This window comes from Arachis stenosperma, chromosome 7, assembly GCF_014773155.1.
Source record: "Arachis stenosperma cultivar V10309 chromosome 7, arast.V10309.gnm1.PFL2, whole genome shotgun sequence".
Taxonomy (NCBI): Eukaryota; Viridiplantae; Streptophyta; class Magnoliopsida; order Fabales; family Fabaceae; genus Arachis; species Arachis stenosperma.
Genome location: NC_080383.1, coordinates 22910858 through 22926802, shown reverse-complemented (window position 1 = coordinate 22926802; position 15945 = coordinate 22910858). Strand labels below are relative to the sequence as shown.

Below are 15945 nucleotides of genomic sequence, written 5' to 3'. Positions count from 1 at the left end.
TCTCTCAACTCTCATTTTTTTTCTGTATTCGTACTATTCTCATGACATGCAATCTTTTTTTTATTTTCACTCACCTTTGGGCCTTTTGCTATTTTCTTTTCTCTTATAGCCTTTTTTCTCTCAGATTTTTCTTTAACCTCACATTCCATTTTTTTTTTTTGTATCCCGTTGAAACTTCAACTAGTCAAGGTAAAACTCTTTTTGTGATAATAGAGTAAGAGCGATCGCATGACCATTAAAATCAAAAGAGAATCAATTCGTGTAACCATCATGAAATGTTCAACGGTTGAACTGACAAGGTCTCCTCAATAATAAATGACAAGCTTGCATTGGCATCACAACACACAATGCCTTAGTAACATACTTTTCAACAGAGAATGCAATTGTCACCTGCTTGTCAACCTTGATCTCATCACTGTCATTCAACCACTATAATGTATATGGTTTAGAATGTTGAACACATGTCAAGCCCAATTTTTTTACCATAAGTGTACTAGCTACATTAGTTCAACTCCCTCCATCAATAATCAGACTACACATCTTTTCACCCACCAAGCATCTAGTGTGAAAAAGATTTTAGCGTTACTCTAGGCTATCTTTTCTCATCTGCAAATTCAAAGCATGTCTAACAACAATAGATTTACCATGGACTACATACTCAACATCACCATCAGAACAATCTTCCAAAGGTAGCATACTATCATGATCAGAAGTATCATTTTGATCAAAATCATACACAATATCACCTCCTCTAATAACCATCATCCTCCTGTTTGGGCAATCACTAGCATAATGACCTAAACTATGACACTTGAAACATTTAATATCTCTGCCTAGAGGTAGTAGAAGAAGAAGAACAGTTAGAATTATCTTTTTTCTTTGTAGTATCAAACAACTTCTCCTTGGAGTCGGCACCTTAGTCTTTATTGTGTTATCACTACGAGACTTAGTATGAATCCACTTTGAATTAGCATGAGACAATCCCTTAGGTGCTCGTCTTTATTGTTGTCTCTCCACCTTAATTGCCATACTGGCCAAATCCTCCATCTCCACATAATGATGTAAGTATGTAACTTCACCAAATCAACAATAGTTCTATTCAAACCACCTATAAATCGTGTCATAGTAATTTCGGTATTCTCTTTTATGTTGGTAGTGATAATAAGCATCTCCATTTTTTTACGGTAGTTTTCAATAGATTTGGAGCCTTGAATCAACGATGTAACTTTTGATGTACTTTCCTATAATAGTACGAAGGCACAAATCTCTTTTTCATGAGGCGCTTCATATGATCCTAAGTCTCTATAGGATGATTGACATTCTGCAGTCTTGTCTTCATTAGTTCATCCCACCAAAATAAGGCATAATAAAAAAGACGCATCTACTACCAAGCAAACCCATTTTGTCATTGAGTAATTATGACAAATAAAAATTCTTTCCACCTTACTTTCTCACTCCAAATAAACTTCAGAATTGTTTCTCCCTTTAAATGGTGGTATTTGCATCTTAATAGCATTTATATTGCTATCTTGACTTTTATGTCGAGGTATTGTAGTTCTATCAAAGTCATCATCAAAATGTACTTGAGGGCTAAGATTTATGCCGATTCTTGAAAGTTTCATGTTTAGTACTCTTAGACAATATCTGTATCACCTTCTATCTCCATTTTTCCAATTTATTCTAGCGATTAATTAATTGTTAAATAACTCTTTGCATCATTCTCATATCAACTAGAGTATCTTTTGAATGGGTTGTCATAGCAATAAACCTGCAAAATTATTATAGAAAGAACTTCACAATTATTCTCTCATGTATTTCACTCGATGATGGATACTCGTGTTTATTTTTAAAATTGACTTTGACTTTTTATTAAACTCACAACTCTTATTTTTTATCACTCTTAAATCTCTTTACCTATTGCATTTGAGAAATTAAATAAAAATAAAAAAATAGAAAAAATATGATGCAATAATAAAAAGAAAAATGACTCAAAAATAAAAAATAAAAGACATAGAATACAAAGAATAATAATAATAATAATAATAATAATAATAATAATAATAATAATAATATTTTTTAAAGATTGTTTTTGTTTTTTTATAACACGACTCTCTTTTTGTTTTTTTTTTTTTATCTACTGTATTTTTTTTTTTTTTTGGTTTATTGAATACCTTGTTTTTTTTTTTTAATTTTCAGTGAAACCTAACGCTACTACAACAACAAGGGGAACAACAAGGAATAAGAAAACAATAAACGATAAGAGAAACTAAAAAAATTAATAGAACGACGCAGGTGATAAGAGAAGGGAGAAAAATAAGGAAAAATAAGGTAGTATTTAGAATAGAGACAAAGATTGAGAGATAGAGATAAATCTTAGTATTGTATTTGGTGTAATATGAGAACAGAAATTGAAATAAAAATGAAGTTCTAATTTAATTTACATAAAGGGTAAAGTTGGAATTAATTAATTGAAATTGGAGATTTTAAGTAAAAAATATTATTAAAGTTTTAGTCTCTGTTTCAAAAAATTTTAGTCTTTTGTATCTCTACTCTTTAAAAGTACTGAAATACTAAAATTATAAAGATAAAAATTAAAATTTTAGTACTAATTTTTTTAGACCAACAAATATGATAGAATTCCAATCTTCATTTCAGTATCTCAAAACAAATCCTATCTAAAAAACAAAGGAAGACACAAACAAGAACAATGAATGACGGTACCGTGGGTTTGTTTTTTTTTTTAATATTCAAGAACAAAAAAAAATAACAACTATACAAATTTAATGAATAAGAGTTTTTTTATTAGGATAAAAGAAGAATAAATATAGATTAATAAAGATTAATTTAATATCTGAAATTTGATATCAAACGATATGGAACGAAATTTAGGATAAGATGAAAAATTAAAGAAAGGGATTTATTTACTTTAATTTAATTTTCTGATATAACAGTTAAGAAAATTATTCTATCTCTCCTGTTCATATTTAAGTTTTTTAAAAAAAAAAATTATTCATAAAAAAAAAGTGGCTACAGAATTTAAAAATTTTTATACTTCTTCCAAAATCTTAATACATAAGTTTACTAAAATAAAATAGGTTAAATTATAATTGGATCTAAAATAATGAAAACAAAAGAAAATAAAACAAACATAAAATAAGTCCTAAAATAAATAATAATAAGATAATGCTTATTTGATTTAATTTGATTAACGAAAATCTTCAATACAACTTGTAAATAGTAAAACGTTTAGTTTTTTATGATCGTTAACCATTATCTTATCCAATTCTTAATGTATCTTCTGAACAAATAATTTATCTATATTTACAAATTTTTTTTATTTCTTAAATATTATTCTTATAATTAGACTAATTAACATATATTAATAGTTTTCAATTTATCTCACAGAACTCATACCATACATGCCAAAAAATATTTTGAAAAGAAAATTTGTATACTAACATTTTTATATTCCCATTATATATTTATAGAAATATATTTCTGCTACAACAATATAATTAAAGTTAAAATGAAGCTAAGTATAAAACATTAATTTTTTATTAGTCAATATTAATCAAATTTTTTTATTATAAAATTATTTTTTATCCTCATTTTTTTGAAAATTTAGAATTTAGAATTAAAATTTAAAATTTAATATTTAAAATTTAAAATAATAAAAAATTGACCGATATATTAATTAAAAATTGTTAACTCTCTAATTGAACTAAATAGTGCACCATTCCTTTAGAGTCACTTTATTTCACCACAAGATGGATAATTGAATGGTTCCACTTCATAGGAAGAGGCCAAGAAAGTGATGCTTACATGTTAAAGCTCAGAGACAATTCTGTGATGAACCTTTTATCATTTTCTCTACTATTATTGTAGCTTTGATCCGCTAAATCAGTTTTATGTCCTCCAACCAAATGAAACTATCTGCAAGTTCATAATAAGCATCAATTATAGTACAAATATCTATATTTTTATACGATAACAGATTGGTGACTCTCTCTTTTTTATGTAACTTTGTTGAAGGCAATTACGATAGTAACCAAAATACTATACAAAGGATAATTTATAAATTAACCTAAAAATTATAAAAGATAAGATAGATAAATTATACGAAATCAACATCCTTCACTAAATTTGAAAAAATTGTTTTATGAAACATCTATATATTACTAAATTAACAACAACCAATAATAGTGAATTACTATTTCCGGAAAATTACGTTTCATCACTCTTCATATAGATTTTTTTTTTTCATTATTAGGTATATAACGCTCTATCACGGGTCCAGGAGCAAGGAGGGTGTTTCTTCATTGTTGTTGTCATTATTAATTTGTTACAATTATTATCATGATTAACGGAATGCTTTATGTATATATATATACTCTAGAGAAACGGGTTTGTCTAAAATCAGCCCACCTCTTATGAGCTTATCTGATGCACCATTAGATTCAAAGCGTTAGATTAAATTGATAAACAATCTAATGGTTTATATTTAAATCATTGTTAATTTATTAAAAATTACATTAAAAGATAACAACTCTTTTAATATTTTAATATTGTCCAATATAAAAATTCAGAACTAAACCCTTGCTTGCTGCAGCTATGCGCCCCTGCCTCTTCCCTCCACCCACTTCCTCTGTCTTCTTCGTCAAACGATGAACCCCGTTTCTTCTTCTACCCCCTCTTTCCTCCGCTTCTTCCTCTACTCACTGTCCACCGAAGAATTTTCTATCCTTTCTAAGCCTTCTGGCGATGCGAATTCAGAGATTGTGAGCTACCAATTCACACCCGAGCGCGAATTTCAGTTTGAACCCTATGAACAACTCGTAGCGGTCTCAAATCCTGCAGCGATTCATGAAGAGGGGAGATGCTACCAGTTGCAGCAAGGGTCTGGGGAGAAAAGGCTGTCTTCCTCATCATAGGGCTGCTATGATGGACTCTAAACTCCTTGCTGCCCATTTTTACCGATGGGAGACCCCATATATCAAAATTAGTAAGATTATTAGGTTAAGCCTTCTTCCACAACGAAAATTCGTAGGGTTTTGGTCAAACTCTGTTGCTCGGCTTTCGTTTATCTTCTCAAATTTTCGAATCTTTTGTAGGGTTTTGCTCAAAAGAAGTTGATCTTTAATGGAGTCTCGAGTTGGAAATTAGTTCTGTATCGGTCGAAAAATTGGTAGCGGATCCTTAGAGATCTATCTCGGTGAGCTTTCTCTCCTCTCTCTTTTTAATTTTTTTTTTGTGCATTATTGAACTTCTAATTTCTGAATTTTCCGATTAAATTTTTCCGATCAGGGAAGTATTCCATAGAATTGTGAGAAGCAGAACAGAAGGGCGTGATTCTCTTGGAAAGCAAAACCTTGCTAATTAACCTTTTTTATGCATACCCTTCAGTTTTCATTGTTGGATTTTGCTTCCTTAGAAGCCGAGAATGGAGATCAGAATTGAAAATTAAGCCAACAATAAAAAACTTAGAGGGAGGATTCTTGTATCTAAGAACCGTGTAAAATGTATAGAGTTTAGATTATTTTATGCGGATCTTTTGTGATGTCTGGTGCTTTTTATTCTCTTGGTAGTTGTATCGCTATATGTTGAAATTTGAATTAATCTTGCATGCTACTGTTTCTTTTTTTTACTTGGAATTCTCTCATGCTTGTGTAGTCATGCACACAAATTCTCTTGTTATACTGAGTTTCGATGACCTTAAGCAGGCTGTTGTTGTATTTCTATCCCATTGTTGTTGTCATGGAAAGACCTTTTCTGTGCAATTCATTATATGTGATTCTGACAGGGGATTAGGAGACCGTGGAAAGGTGTTCTCATGTTTGGGCCTCCCGGAACTGGGAAGACACTTCTTGCTAAAGCAGTTGCTACTGAATGCGGTACCACTTTCTTTAATGTTTCTTCCGCAACTTTAGCTTCCAAATAGCGTGGTGAGAGTGAACGCATGGTGCGGTATTTGTTTGATCTTGCAAGAGCATATGCACCAAGTACAATTTTCATTGATGAAATTGATTCTCTGTGCAATGCTAGGGGGTAAGCATTTGCTGTTCTTTTCCCTACATAAAAATCTTGAGTTTTGCATCATGTATGCCATATTTTTATTTGCGTTGAGGCACTGAGGTTTGTATTTGCTTTTCTGCATCCTTTTCTTATACTTCTTAATGTGCATTGCAAGTGATAGAAGTATGCGATGAATTAGTTATATCTGTCGGAAACCTCTTTTAATGTGCATGTACTGATACAATGTAATATGTTGATGCAAATCAAATCAGGCGAGGGCTGGAAAAGCGTATATACATTCCTCTTCCAAATTTTGAGAGTCGTAAAGAGTTGTTGCGTATCAATTTGAAGACTGTGGAGGCAAGTTAGGATGTTGTGATTTACCTATGACACTGTCTTAAAGATATTATTATTATGTATTGCCTTTAATTGATTTCTTCGATGGATTCAAATGAAAGACATTGAGCATCTAACAAATACAAGATTATCATGTTTTTCCTTTGCACCAGGTGGCCCCTGATGTCAATATAGATGATATGGCTCACCGTACAGAAGGCTATAGTGGAGATGATTTGACAAATGTATGTCGTGATGCTTCCCTGAATGGTATGAGGCGTAAGATAGCGGAAAAACACGCGATGAAATCAAGAACATGCCCAAGGATGAGATTTCAAAGGATCTTGTTGCTATGTGTGACTTTGAGGAAGCTTTGAAGAAAGTCCAGCGAAGTGTTTCTCAGGCTGACATCGAACGTCATGTTTTATTACAATGTTTTATTTTCTTTCCTTGTAACCAATGACCATTTAAAAAGTTCAGGATCTTAAAGTTCTTAATTCATATATATAACCATATTGCTATGGTAAATTCCAATCCCACGGTTGACAGCACTGTAATATACCAAGACAGGCAACAACTAACTAAACTGATAGCGCCACAATCATTATAATGAGCACGAGTCTAATTAATCTAATACACTAAGTAATTTAAGATTAATTAATTATCATAAGCTTCTTAGTTATTGTCAAGTACTTCTGTATGAGTAATTATTCTCACGTGTTATCTACATGCTAATATTCTAGATTTCTGTTCTTCAGAGAGATGCAAGATTATTAGTTAATTACTAATTTTATGTTGAGAAGAGAATTCTTTATTTTTTGACCATGATTTTTTCTTTTTTAACATTTTCTCATTATTTTGTACTCAGTAGATCAGAGTGCATGCATTAACTTCCTGGGGAACAAAATAAAGTGAACAAAAAATTATTTATCCTTTAAATTTTTAATATTCCCTTATTTGAATAATGCTTGTTGTTAACAGCATGGAACAAATAATGGTGTTGCCAAGATCAAACACAAAACCCAAACATAACATCATTAAATATTCTTTGGTGCCAAATAGATTGTCACACTCATTTTGTTTTCGTCTGTTCATTTTATTCTTCCAAAGTCTGCTCCATTTGCATAAGCCGTCTGCACTATACGAAGACAGGCTTGAAAACTTGAATAAAAATTTTTATTTTATTTTATTTTTATCAATTTCAGAATACAAATTTATAATTTTCAATAAAATGAATAAAATTTGAACTTTATTATAATTTTAATGCATTTGAGGATTTGCCCTGATATCTGTTAAAAAAGTCAGAATGAATGATCAAAAAAGAGGACAAAATTTGCATATTAATGATTATGCACTAAGAATGATTCAATATCATAGGTTTTGATTACTTATTACAAGTAATGAGATCATTTAATTAAAGCACATAATATAAAGTTAAAATCAAATCCAACAATACACATCAGATATTATTAAAGCGCATGATACAATAAATGATATTTATTAAGATTATTTTTTGAATAAATGATATAATAAAATTAAATTAATTAATTGGTTATCTAACTACTTAAAAATTAATTAGTGTCATCAATGAGATTCCTGCCTCTGCTGCCACCTTGACCCAATGTTTTGTGAGTTCATAAGGGTTGAATACTGCAGGATTTCCATGGCCTGTTTTTCATTCTCTATCTGTGAATGTGTTGACTTTAAAGTGGAGGAACATTATGATTTCCCTTTGTTAACATTATGATCCATATCCACCGCATCAGAAGTTACATCTTCATCCAGATGATCACTAACATTATGCACATTTTGATCACTTGTGTGTCTTTGACTATTTGATGCTTCCTGCAATTTATAGTGACTAACGTTAATTACCCATTAAAAATAGCATAAATTAGGTACAATTTATAATCAAATAAGCAAAATTAACCAAAAACCATTGAATTTTCAAAAAGAATCACAATACTAATTTCTGAATTTTCTTATGGCAGCTTAAACTCTATCTCGTCTCATATTTTGGTGATTAAGATCAATTATATAGATTCATATAGGGGTGGGCATGGTTTGGATTTTTATAAATCCAAACTGGATCCACTTCAGAACCAGTTTTATGGTTCATGAAACCAAACCAATACTGTGAACAAGAGGGATTACGATACAGCATTTTTACATGATCATTTCAAGTTAAATAAGAGATAGACACAACCAAATTTTCAAATTACACCTTAGAAGCTCCACCTATTTAAAGTACGTTATCTATCTCCCTCCCTTAGCATAAATATTCATGGCTAATCTTAAAACAAACATGAAAGGGTAGCAATCCAAACAACACTTATCAGCTAAGGTACCTTAACCTGTCACGAAGAGTGCATTGATAGCAATAACTAATTTGCTTAATTGAAAGAGCTAAAGAAGCTGCCTTCTTGAAAGGGTATCAATCCAAACAACACTTAAGCTCTTGCGCAATAAAAGAGCTTCCATTGAATAGTTTGGCATTCTTCTTTTAATGCAAATTGCATAACTAACTAAACATTGGTTACTCAAAGACAGAATATAAGAACAGGTTAACTAAAAACCAGAACATCAGAGTTTGTTACATCACTAAAAAGTAAGAACCGAGAAATTTACTTCTTACGCAACCACATCCATTCTCATACCATTGTTTGTAAAATCCATGAAGCCTCATGCCTCACTATGTTAGATACCAATATAACAATAATGGAGAATTACAATTGCTACATATGATTACCAAATTGGCATGAATCTTAGTTACACCAACATACTTGTAGCACAAAACAGAACAAATATAGCCTACAACCCGTGAATCAGAACAAATAAATAGAACAAAAAAATTGAATGAAATCAACGAAAGGAAGCAATACAACAGATTCATACAAGGAGCGGAGGAATACAACAAGAAGATAAAAGGAACAAAAAGAAAATTAAATCAATGAAGTAACTTCATACCTGAGTCTGAGGCTCCATTGTTACTATGGAAGTGGAGGATGCAGGGGGAATGGAGCACCACAGCGCTGACAACCACTCGACGAGAGAAGAGAGAAGAGAGAAGAGAAGACGGGAAGGGAGAGCCTACAAACGACGTTGTTAGATGGATTGGACGGCAACGGCGACGGCTTGGCTGGACGGCGACGGTGAATGCTAAAACCAGCGGAGAGTAGAGTAGCTGACGGCAACTGGTGAGTAAACAGGGGGAAAGGAATTGAAAATTAGGGTAACGTATGATGAGTTTGGGGGTGGGACTGAATTTGGATTAAGGGTTTTGTTAGTTAAAAAATAAAAAAATTATTATTATTATTAAACCCCATGTGGAGTATATTTCTAATTTATATTTTGTGCCTATTAGAAAAGCTCAAAAGGCTTGAGCTTACTAAAAACAGACCCTAGAGAAACAGGTATGTAATGAGAAAAACCGTTACCTGGCCTTTTCCCTTTTTCTTTTTTATTTCCATCTTTTTATGATGCAGAATTAAGCTATTTGGAGGTAGGAATATAATTTCAAAATAAATAAAAAAAAAGTTATATGTTTATGAGATTTTATGCGCGTATATAATAATAATAAGCGGCAATGCGGTATGATACATTCAAAGTACTGTCCACTTTCCAGCTAATTTTCCTCCATTATTAACAACATTATAATTATTAACCGGGAAAAAATAAGGAAGTATCATATTTGTACATTAATTAATATGAAGACTCATTCGAAGCTAAAGAAGGTAACAATACGCCGACGAATTATATCTCAAATGACATCATCTAACTCTATTTTTATCTAAAAGTTTTAGATTCGAATCTTACTCTTAATTTTACAAAAAAGAATGTAGTAATACGATATTAACGAGCTACAAATAATAATAATAATAATAATTAAAGAAAAAAGTATAAAAATTCGTAAATTTTTTAATGTATTTAATGCTTGATACTTTAAAAAACTTATATCTATATTTGAAAAATGTATTTATTTATATATGATATCTTTAGAGTAAAATATGAAAGTATACTTTAAAAAAAATATAGTTGAAGAACTCATATTTAAACATATTCCCACACCAACCATGTTTTGTGTGTGATAATGCACAATCTGTCCGAAATTATGATGACAGCTAACAAGAAACACAATAAGCTGGTTATGTGATGCAATAGGAGGAACATATGCAAGTATACACTTGGTTTGCCACGGTTTTTTGCCACATTATGTCTATAATTAAATTCAACGGTTGGTAGATGGCTGGTTAATTTGATTTGTAAGAATGCGGTGGTATCGAAATCCCGGAAGAAAAACATAATTGGATTTATTTTATTTTGGTTCAAATAACAAATATACTGTTTGCGTTATTTTTAAATTTTGAAATGTGTAATTTGGCATTTTTCAAAACATGCTTTGTAACGTTTATTTTTATTCCAAAATCTCCTGCACTTGATGTGCTAAGTTATGAAAATTATCCCTTAATAAAAACTTATGCATTTCTTATATTGTAAAGGTGTTGAAGTTGTCAAAAATTCCTTGTTATAAGGAAATTTAGTGGCTCATTCTCTAGCTAAATTTGTTCTTAGTTAAACTTGTCCTTACCATGTTAAAATACAGTATAGGTGAAAAAAGTTCCAATAGATATGTGTAACTTAATCCATTTAAACATTCTAGATTTTTTTCTAAATTAAATATCATCTGCTTTCAAAGAAAATATATATTTTATAAAATATATCTTCCCAACAAAAAAAAACAACCACTATATTTGACACATTAACTAGTCATGATTTAGATTTTTTATATAAGTTTTATGTGACTGAGATCTACTAGAGCTCTTAGAAATTTAATTGATGTTCTCCAACATCTTCAAAACGACAACAATAACAAGATTAATTTGAAAAATTTAGAGCTCTCGGAACAACAATCAAGTTTTTTTAAATTCTAATAGGTCTCGATCATATAGAATCTAGGTAAGAAACTCAAATCGTAGCAAGTTAACAAATAATTTCTCAACAAGGGTAGTCTGGGCAGCGTATTCTGCGGTGAAATATGGCGGTGTAATTGATGAATACTCAAATATGGTGAAGGAGCCAAAAAGTGGGGGAGGCAAAAAAAAAAAAAAAAAAGAGAATTGATGCTCAATGTTAAAGCTCACACTTGATGAAGAGATTGTTAAGGTTGTAAATGTAAAGAAGTTAATAAATTAATCGCAAATAAAAAAAACAAGGAAAATAGCAAATTTATAAGATAAAGACTCCATTAACTTGATATTTTAAGGTTTTGAGTTGAATATAACATTTTTATTTTGTGTTCTCTTACTTAGTTCCTTTCTAAAATTTCTCTAATAATAATCGAGAGCTCCCCACGGTGCCAAATAGGTTTGGCATGTAAGACTCGATCACATATACCCATGAATTATTGCCATGAAATCTGCATGCCTGTTAACCAAACATAGGGAGAGAATGCTACAGCACAGTGCATGCATGTAAAGCTTGATTTATTTATCTTGTGTTACAACTTTTGGACCTTTCCTTGTACTATATACAAAACACCTAAAGCAAAAGACAAATAATATAACTGCTACTACATGTGAACCTCTTATCCTCTGCAAGCAACACTAGAGTTTGACAGAACCATAAGGAGATACAAAAGAATTATTGAAATCAGAGATAGAGTTCAAGAATATGTGTTCTTCAAGAATAAAATTTTTGTATAGTCCTTGTATTCGAGTTCCAAAATCAAGCACTGCCTTAATCACATGGTGCCTATAAATTTTGTGCCTTAAATTGCCAAAACGTGAGTGTTAATTGATGGAACCCACTCTTTTATAAAGTTGAATCATATGTATTTTATAGATACCATAAAACACACGTTAATCATAAACTACTAGTATTCAGTATACTTTATCCCAAACACACTTTATTAGACTCCTTTGGCATATAAAAGATTTGGAAAAACAAGGCATAAAATTGCCAACAATTGAGAAAAACAAGAAGAAAAGGCAAGCTATATAAATAGAGTAATAATTATTCTAATTTTTGCTTTCCATTATGAGGGAAGCCAGACAATTGTCTGATATATAAACAATACAGTAAGACACCCTTAATTTATTTTAACATTTACAAAGAGAGGGAAAGAAAAATGTAAACAAGAAGCATAAATATTCATCATCATCATCATCATTGCTGGAGTCTCCACCAATCCTCCAATCAACATCATCCTACAGTTCAAACATTGGCAATATCCATGGCTGCCAAAACTACACCATGACCCACCATGATTACTGCGTTGGGTCTCTCAACAGCAACACCACCATTGGCAGTAATAATCCCATCTGTGCCAGAACTACAACATGACCCACCAAAATGTACATTTTGGATACAATAACAACAATAAACAACAAATATTTCAACCTATATATGTATATATATCTTTGTTTTTCCAACAAAAGACCTTTTTTTTTTAAAAAAAAAGGGAAAGAAAATGGATTAAAAGAAAGGGACAGAATAAGATCAGACACTAGCAACTTGCTTAGACTCGGAAATCTCCGATTGAGTCTCTGCTGAATCAGAAATGCTATCACTTTCTGTGGTAGCATTACTTAACAGCTTAGGTGTCAGTTTGTTCCTCCACATATCCCTAAATCCGAAGAGATCCCCGGTTTTCCTCGTTGCCTCCACCACAACCAGGTTGGTAGTAACCCGGCAAACCTCCACCACAAGCCCGAAATTACCATTTTGCCCCTCTAGCTCCACACCACATTCTTTCAACCCTCTCACTATAAGCCCCTCTGCCACAGCCACCTCCTCCACCCTAGCCAAAACCGCCTCAACTGAACCCTTGAGCATGAGCCTCTCGGTGTCCTCGGCGGCCGCTGATGTGGAGGCGCCACCGCCAACAAACAATCCAGAAAGATTCAAACCAGAAGAGAATGAGATTATATCAAAAGCATTCAATTCCTTCACCTTGTCCTCAGACCCAAGATTCCAATCCTCATGAAACTTGATCTCCTTGTAGCCTTTTCTAAACCAAGGGTCCCTGGTGATCTCATCAACGGTGAACCTTGTCTCGGGGTTGATGTCAAGAACCCTTGAAAGGAACCGTCGTAGATCTGGTGACATCCACCGTGGACACCGGTACTCCCCCTTGTAGATCTTCTTGTACATCACCATCAAGTTTGGATCATTGAAAGGTAGGTACCCTGCTGCAAGAACAAAGAGAATCACCCCACAAGACCATACATCAACCTTTGCACCGTCGTAGCCCTTCTTTGCCAGAATCTCCGGTGCCACGTACGCCGGAGTGCCACACAACGTGTGCAACAACCCATCAAACCTCACCTGCAAAAAGAATAGATGACCGAGTATTAATTAGGCATGTTCGATCATTCACATGTAAACCACTATTATTTGACGTGTATCATTCAAAATTCCTAGAAATCATAATAGAAAATTGGACCTACTCATAATAAAGGTGTACCTGTCATTATAGGAGAGAGATCATTAATTGTTTTAGAACAAGAAAGATTGGTGTTCCAGAAAATATTAATTTAACCAGTCATTATTATTGTTCCCATACATTATCCTCAATATAAATTACTAAATTAATGTGCAAGCCATGATTTCAAACTCTGCAACCAAGATTACGGCATTGATGTTACAATTTTGTACCCCTTTACAACAATTACAGCAGCATCAACTGCAAATTTTACTGCAGCTAGAATTGCAACCACAAATCCAACCCATGATGGAACAAATAAACTTTTTCTTCAACAAACCATTTAATTTTGTAACAAATTAATTAAATTCATAAATTTAGAAGCAATCCTCCAGCACCATTGATTACCCTAAACACAGGACTCTAAAATCCACCATCTATCACATTAATTACTCTGAACTCTAATTTGAACTCTAGCATTTCATTTCATTACGGTAAGAATTTTAACATAAATTTTTTTGTTCAAATTCCTTATGAAAAGTCAAATTCTCCAACAATTTAACTGAACAAAAAGAACAAAAGAATGCTGTAAATGCAAATTACAGTATTTTGGGGCTGACCTGGTCTTTGACGGCACTGAGTCCAAAATCGGAGACCTTGAGATTCCCATTCTCATCAAGCAAGAGATTCTCCGGCTTCAAATCACGGTGGAAAACGCCGCGCGAGTGGCAGTACCCTACGGCGGAGATAAGCTGCTGGAAATACTTGCGGGCGAGATCCTCGCTGAACCTCCCTTTCGAAACCTTAGCAAATAACTCACCGCCTTTAACGAACTCCAACACGAAATAGATCTTGGTCTTCGTAGCCAGCACCTCGTGCAGCTTCACGATGTTCGGGTGGTTGAGCTTGCTCATGATCGAAACCTCGCGCTTCACGTTCGAAACCAGCGACGTTCCCATTATCTTCTTCTTGCTTATCACCTACGCTTTCCACAAATTCAAATACGTATTTTAACGAATTCGATCACATTGAAGAATTCGATTTAAAATTCAGAAGTTTCAGCAAATCATTCCTTAATTATTATTAGTTATTTACCTTTATCGCCACGCTCTGCATCGTTTTCACGTTCCGCGCGTAGTAAACCTTCGCGAACGCGCCGCATCCTAGGAGTCTTCCTAGCTCGTATTTTCCAAATAAGGCGGAGGTGGTGACGGTGGATGTGGAGGTGTTAGTAGTTGCCGACGCCGCATGCGGCGGCGCCTGTTCGATCTCTGGCATCGTGATTTTTGACACCAGAGACCGAACTTCTTTTTTTTTGTTTTTTTCTTTTTTTCGATCTAAAAGCTATGAAAGAATAAATAGTTGAGAAGGAGAGAATTTGATGTTGTGATTGGTGTTTTTGAATTCGCTCGTAAAAAAGTTTTTGATTTATTGCGGAATATGGTGTTTTCGTTTATTTTTCTTGTTTTGTGGGTTCTCATTCCGTTATTTTGTGCGGAAACACAGGATGTTCGGAATTGCACGGCGCTTGTTTTCTTTATTATTTTATGGTTGTTTCCGTATTTATATTTTTCTAAAATTTGCTTTCAGGACAAAGGTTTCTATGCTTTTGCGTTTTTTTTTTTCCCAAAAAATTAAAATTACATCTCTCCTCCCTAATAAAAGACAGAGACGAGTAGTTATTTGTATCTCAATTCTCAAATTCTCAACCTGTATCTGGATCCCGAAAAGGAAAATATTTAAAATTAAATTTGTCAGCAATTAATTAATATTTTAAATTTTAAATTTATCTTTTATTATTTGTATTTATCATTATTTTGTTGGATATTTATTTGTATTAAATAAGATTAGTTCTTTAAAAAACTGATGAGAAAATTAATGTTGTTTTCGAAAAGATTATTTAGTATATAACAGAAAATTCTCACTTTTAAATATAAAAAAGATTTAGTTTATTGAAGAAAAAAAAAGGGTTCGTTTCCGTGTTTTTGGGCTACGCGGGTATATAGTTGGGAGTTGAATTGAAGAAAGCTAAGTAACTTGCAGCTTTGTTTTGAAAGCGGAAAGAGTAGTCACGCTGTTTTTTATTACTTTTTCTTTTTTTAGGTATATTGAGAGGTAATTATAATTGGCCATACACATGTTGCATTGTGATTAGAAGATATAGTTGATAAGTT

The 15945-nt window shown here is 32.4% G+C and overlaps 2 protein-coding genes across 4 annotated transcripts; one reads left to right on the top strand and one right to left on the bottom strand.

Annotated features, from left to right (window-relative positions):
- Positions 1 to 4614: 4614 nt before the first annotated feature.
- Positions 4615 to 6887, top strand: LOC130940231 (katanin p60 ATPase-containing subunit A1-like). Of its 3 annotated transcripts, none has more exons than XM_057868317.1 (5): positions 4615 to 5002; positions 5112 to 5212; positions 5801 to 6045; positions 6285 to 6372; positions 6522 to 6887. In XM_057868317.1, the coding sequence occupies exons 3-5, from the start codon at positions 5957 to 5959 to the stop codon at positions 6723 to 6725; spliced, it is 381 nt and encodes a 126-aa protein (XP_057724300.1). In that variant the 5' UTR covers positions 4615 to 5002; positions 5112 to 5212; positions 5801 to 5956; the 3' UTR covers positions 6726 to 6887. The 3 variants fall into 3 exon arrangements, with proteins under 3 accessions (XP_057724300.1, XP_057724298.1, XP_057724299.1); XM_057868315.1 differs by having other exon boundaries at positions 5305 to 6045; XM_057868316.1 differs by having other exon boundaries at positions 4615 to 5015; positions 5305 to 6045.
- Positions 6888 to 12360: 5473 nt separating this feature from the next.
- Positions 12361 to 15311, bottom strand: LOC130940230 (CBL-interacting serine/threonine-protein kinase 11-like). Its single transcript, XM_057868314.1, has 3 exons — positions 14867 to 15311; positions 14392 to 14751; positions 12361 to 13674 (listed from the first exon to the last, which is right to left on the bottom strand). Exons 1-3 carry the CDS (start codon positions 15047 to 15049, stop codon positions 12847 to 12849), a joined length of 1371 nt encoding a protein of 456 aa, XP_057724297.1. The 5' UTR covers positions 15050 to 15311; the 3' UTR covers positions 12361 to 12846.
- Between the last annotated feature and the right edge of the window lie 634 nt (positions 15312 to 15945).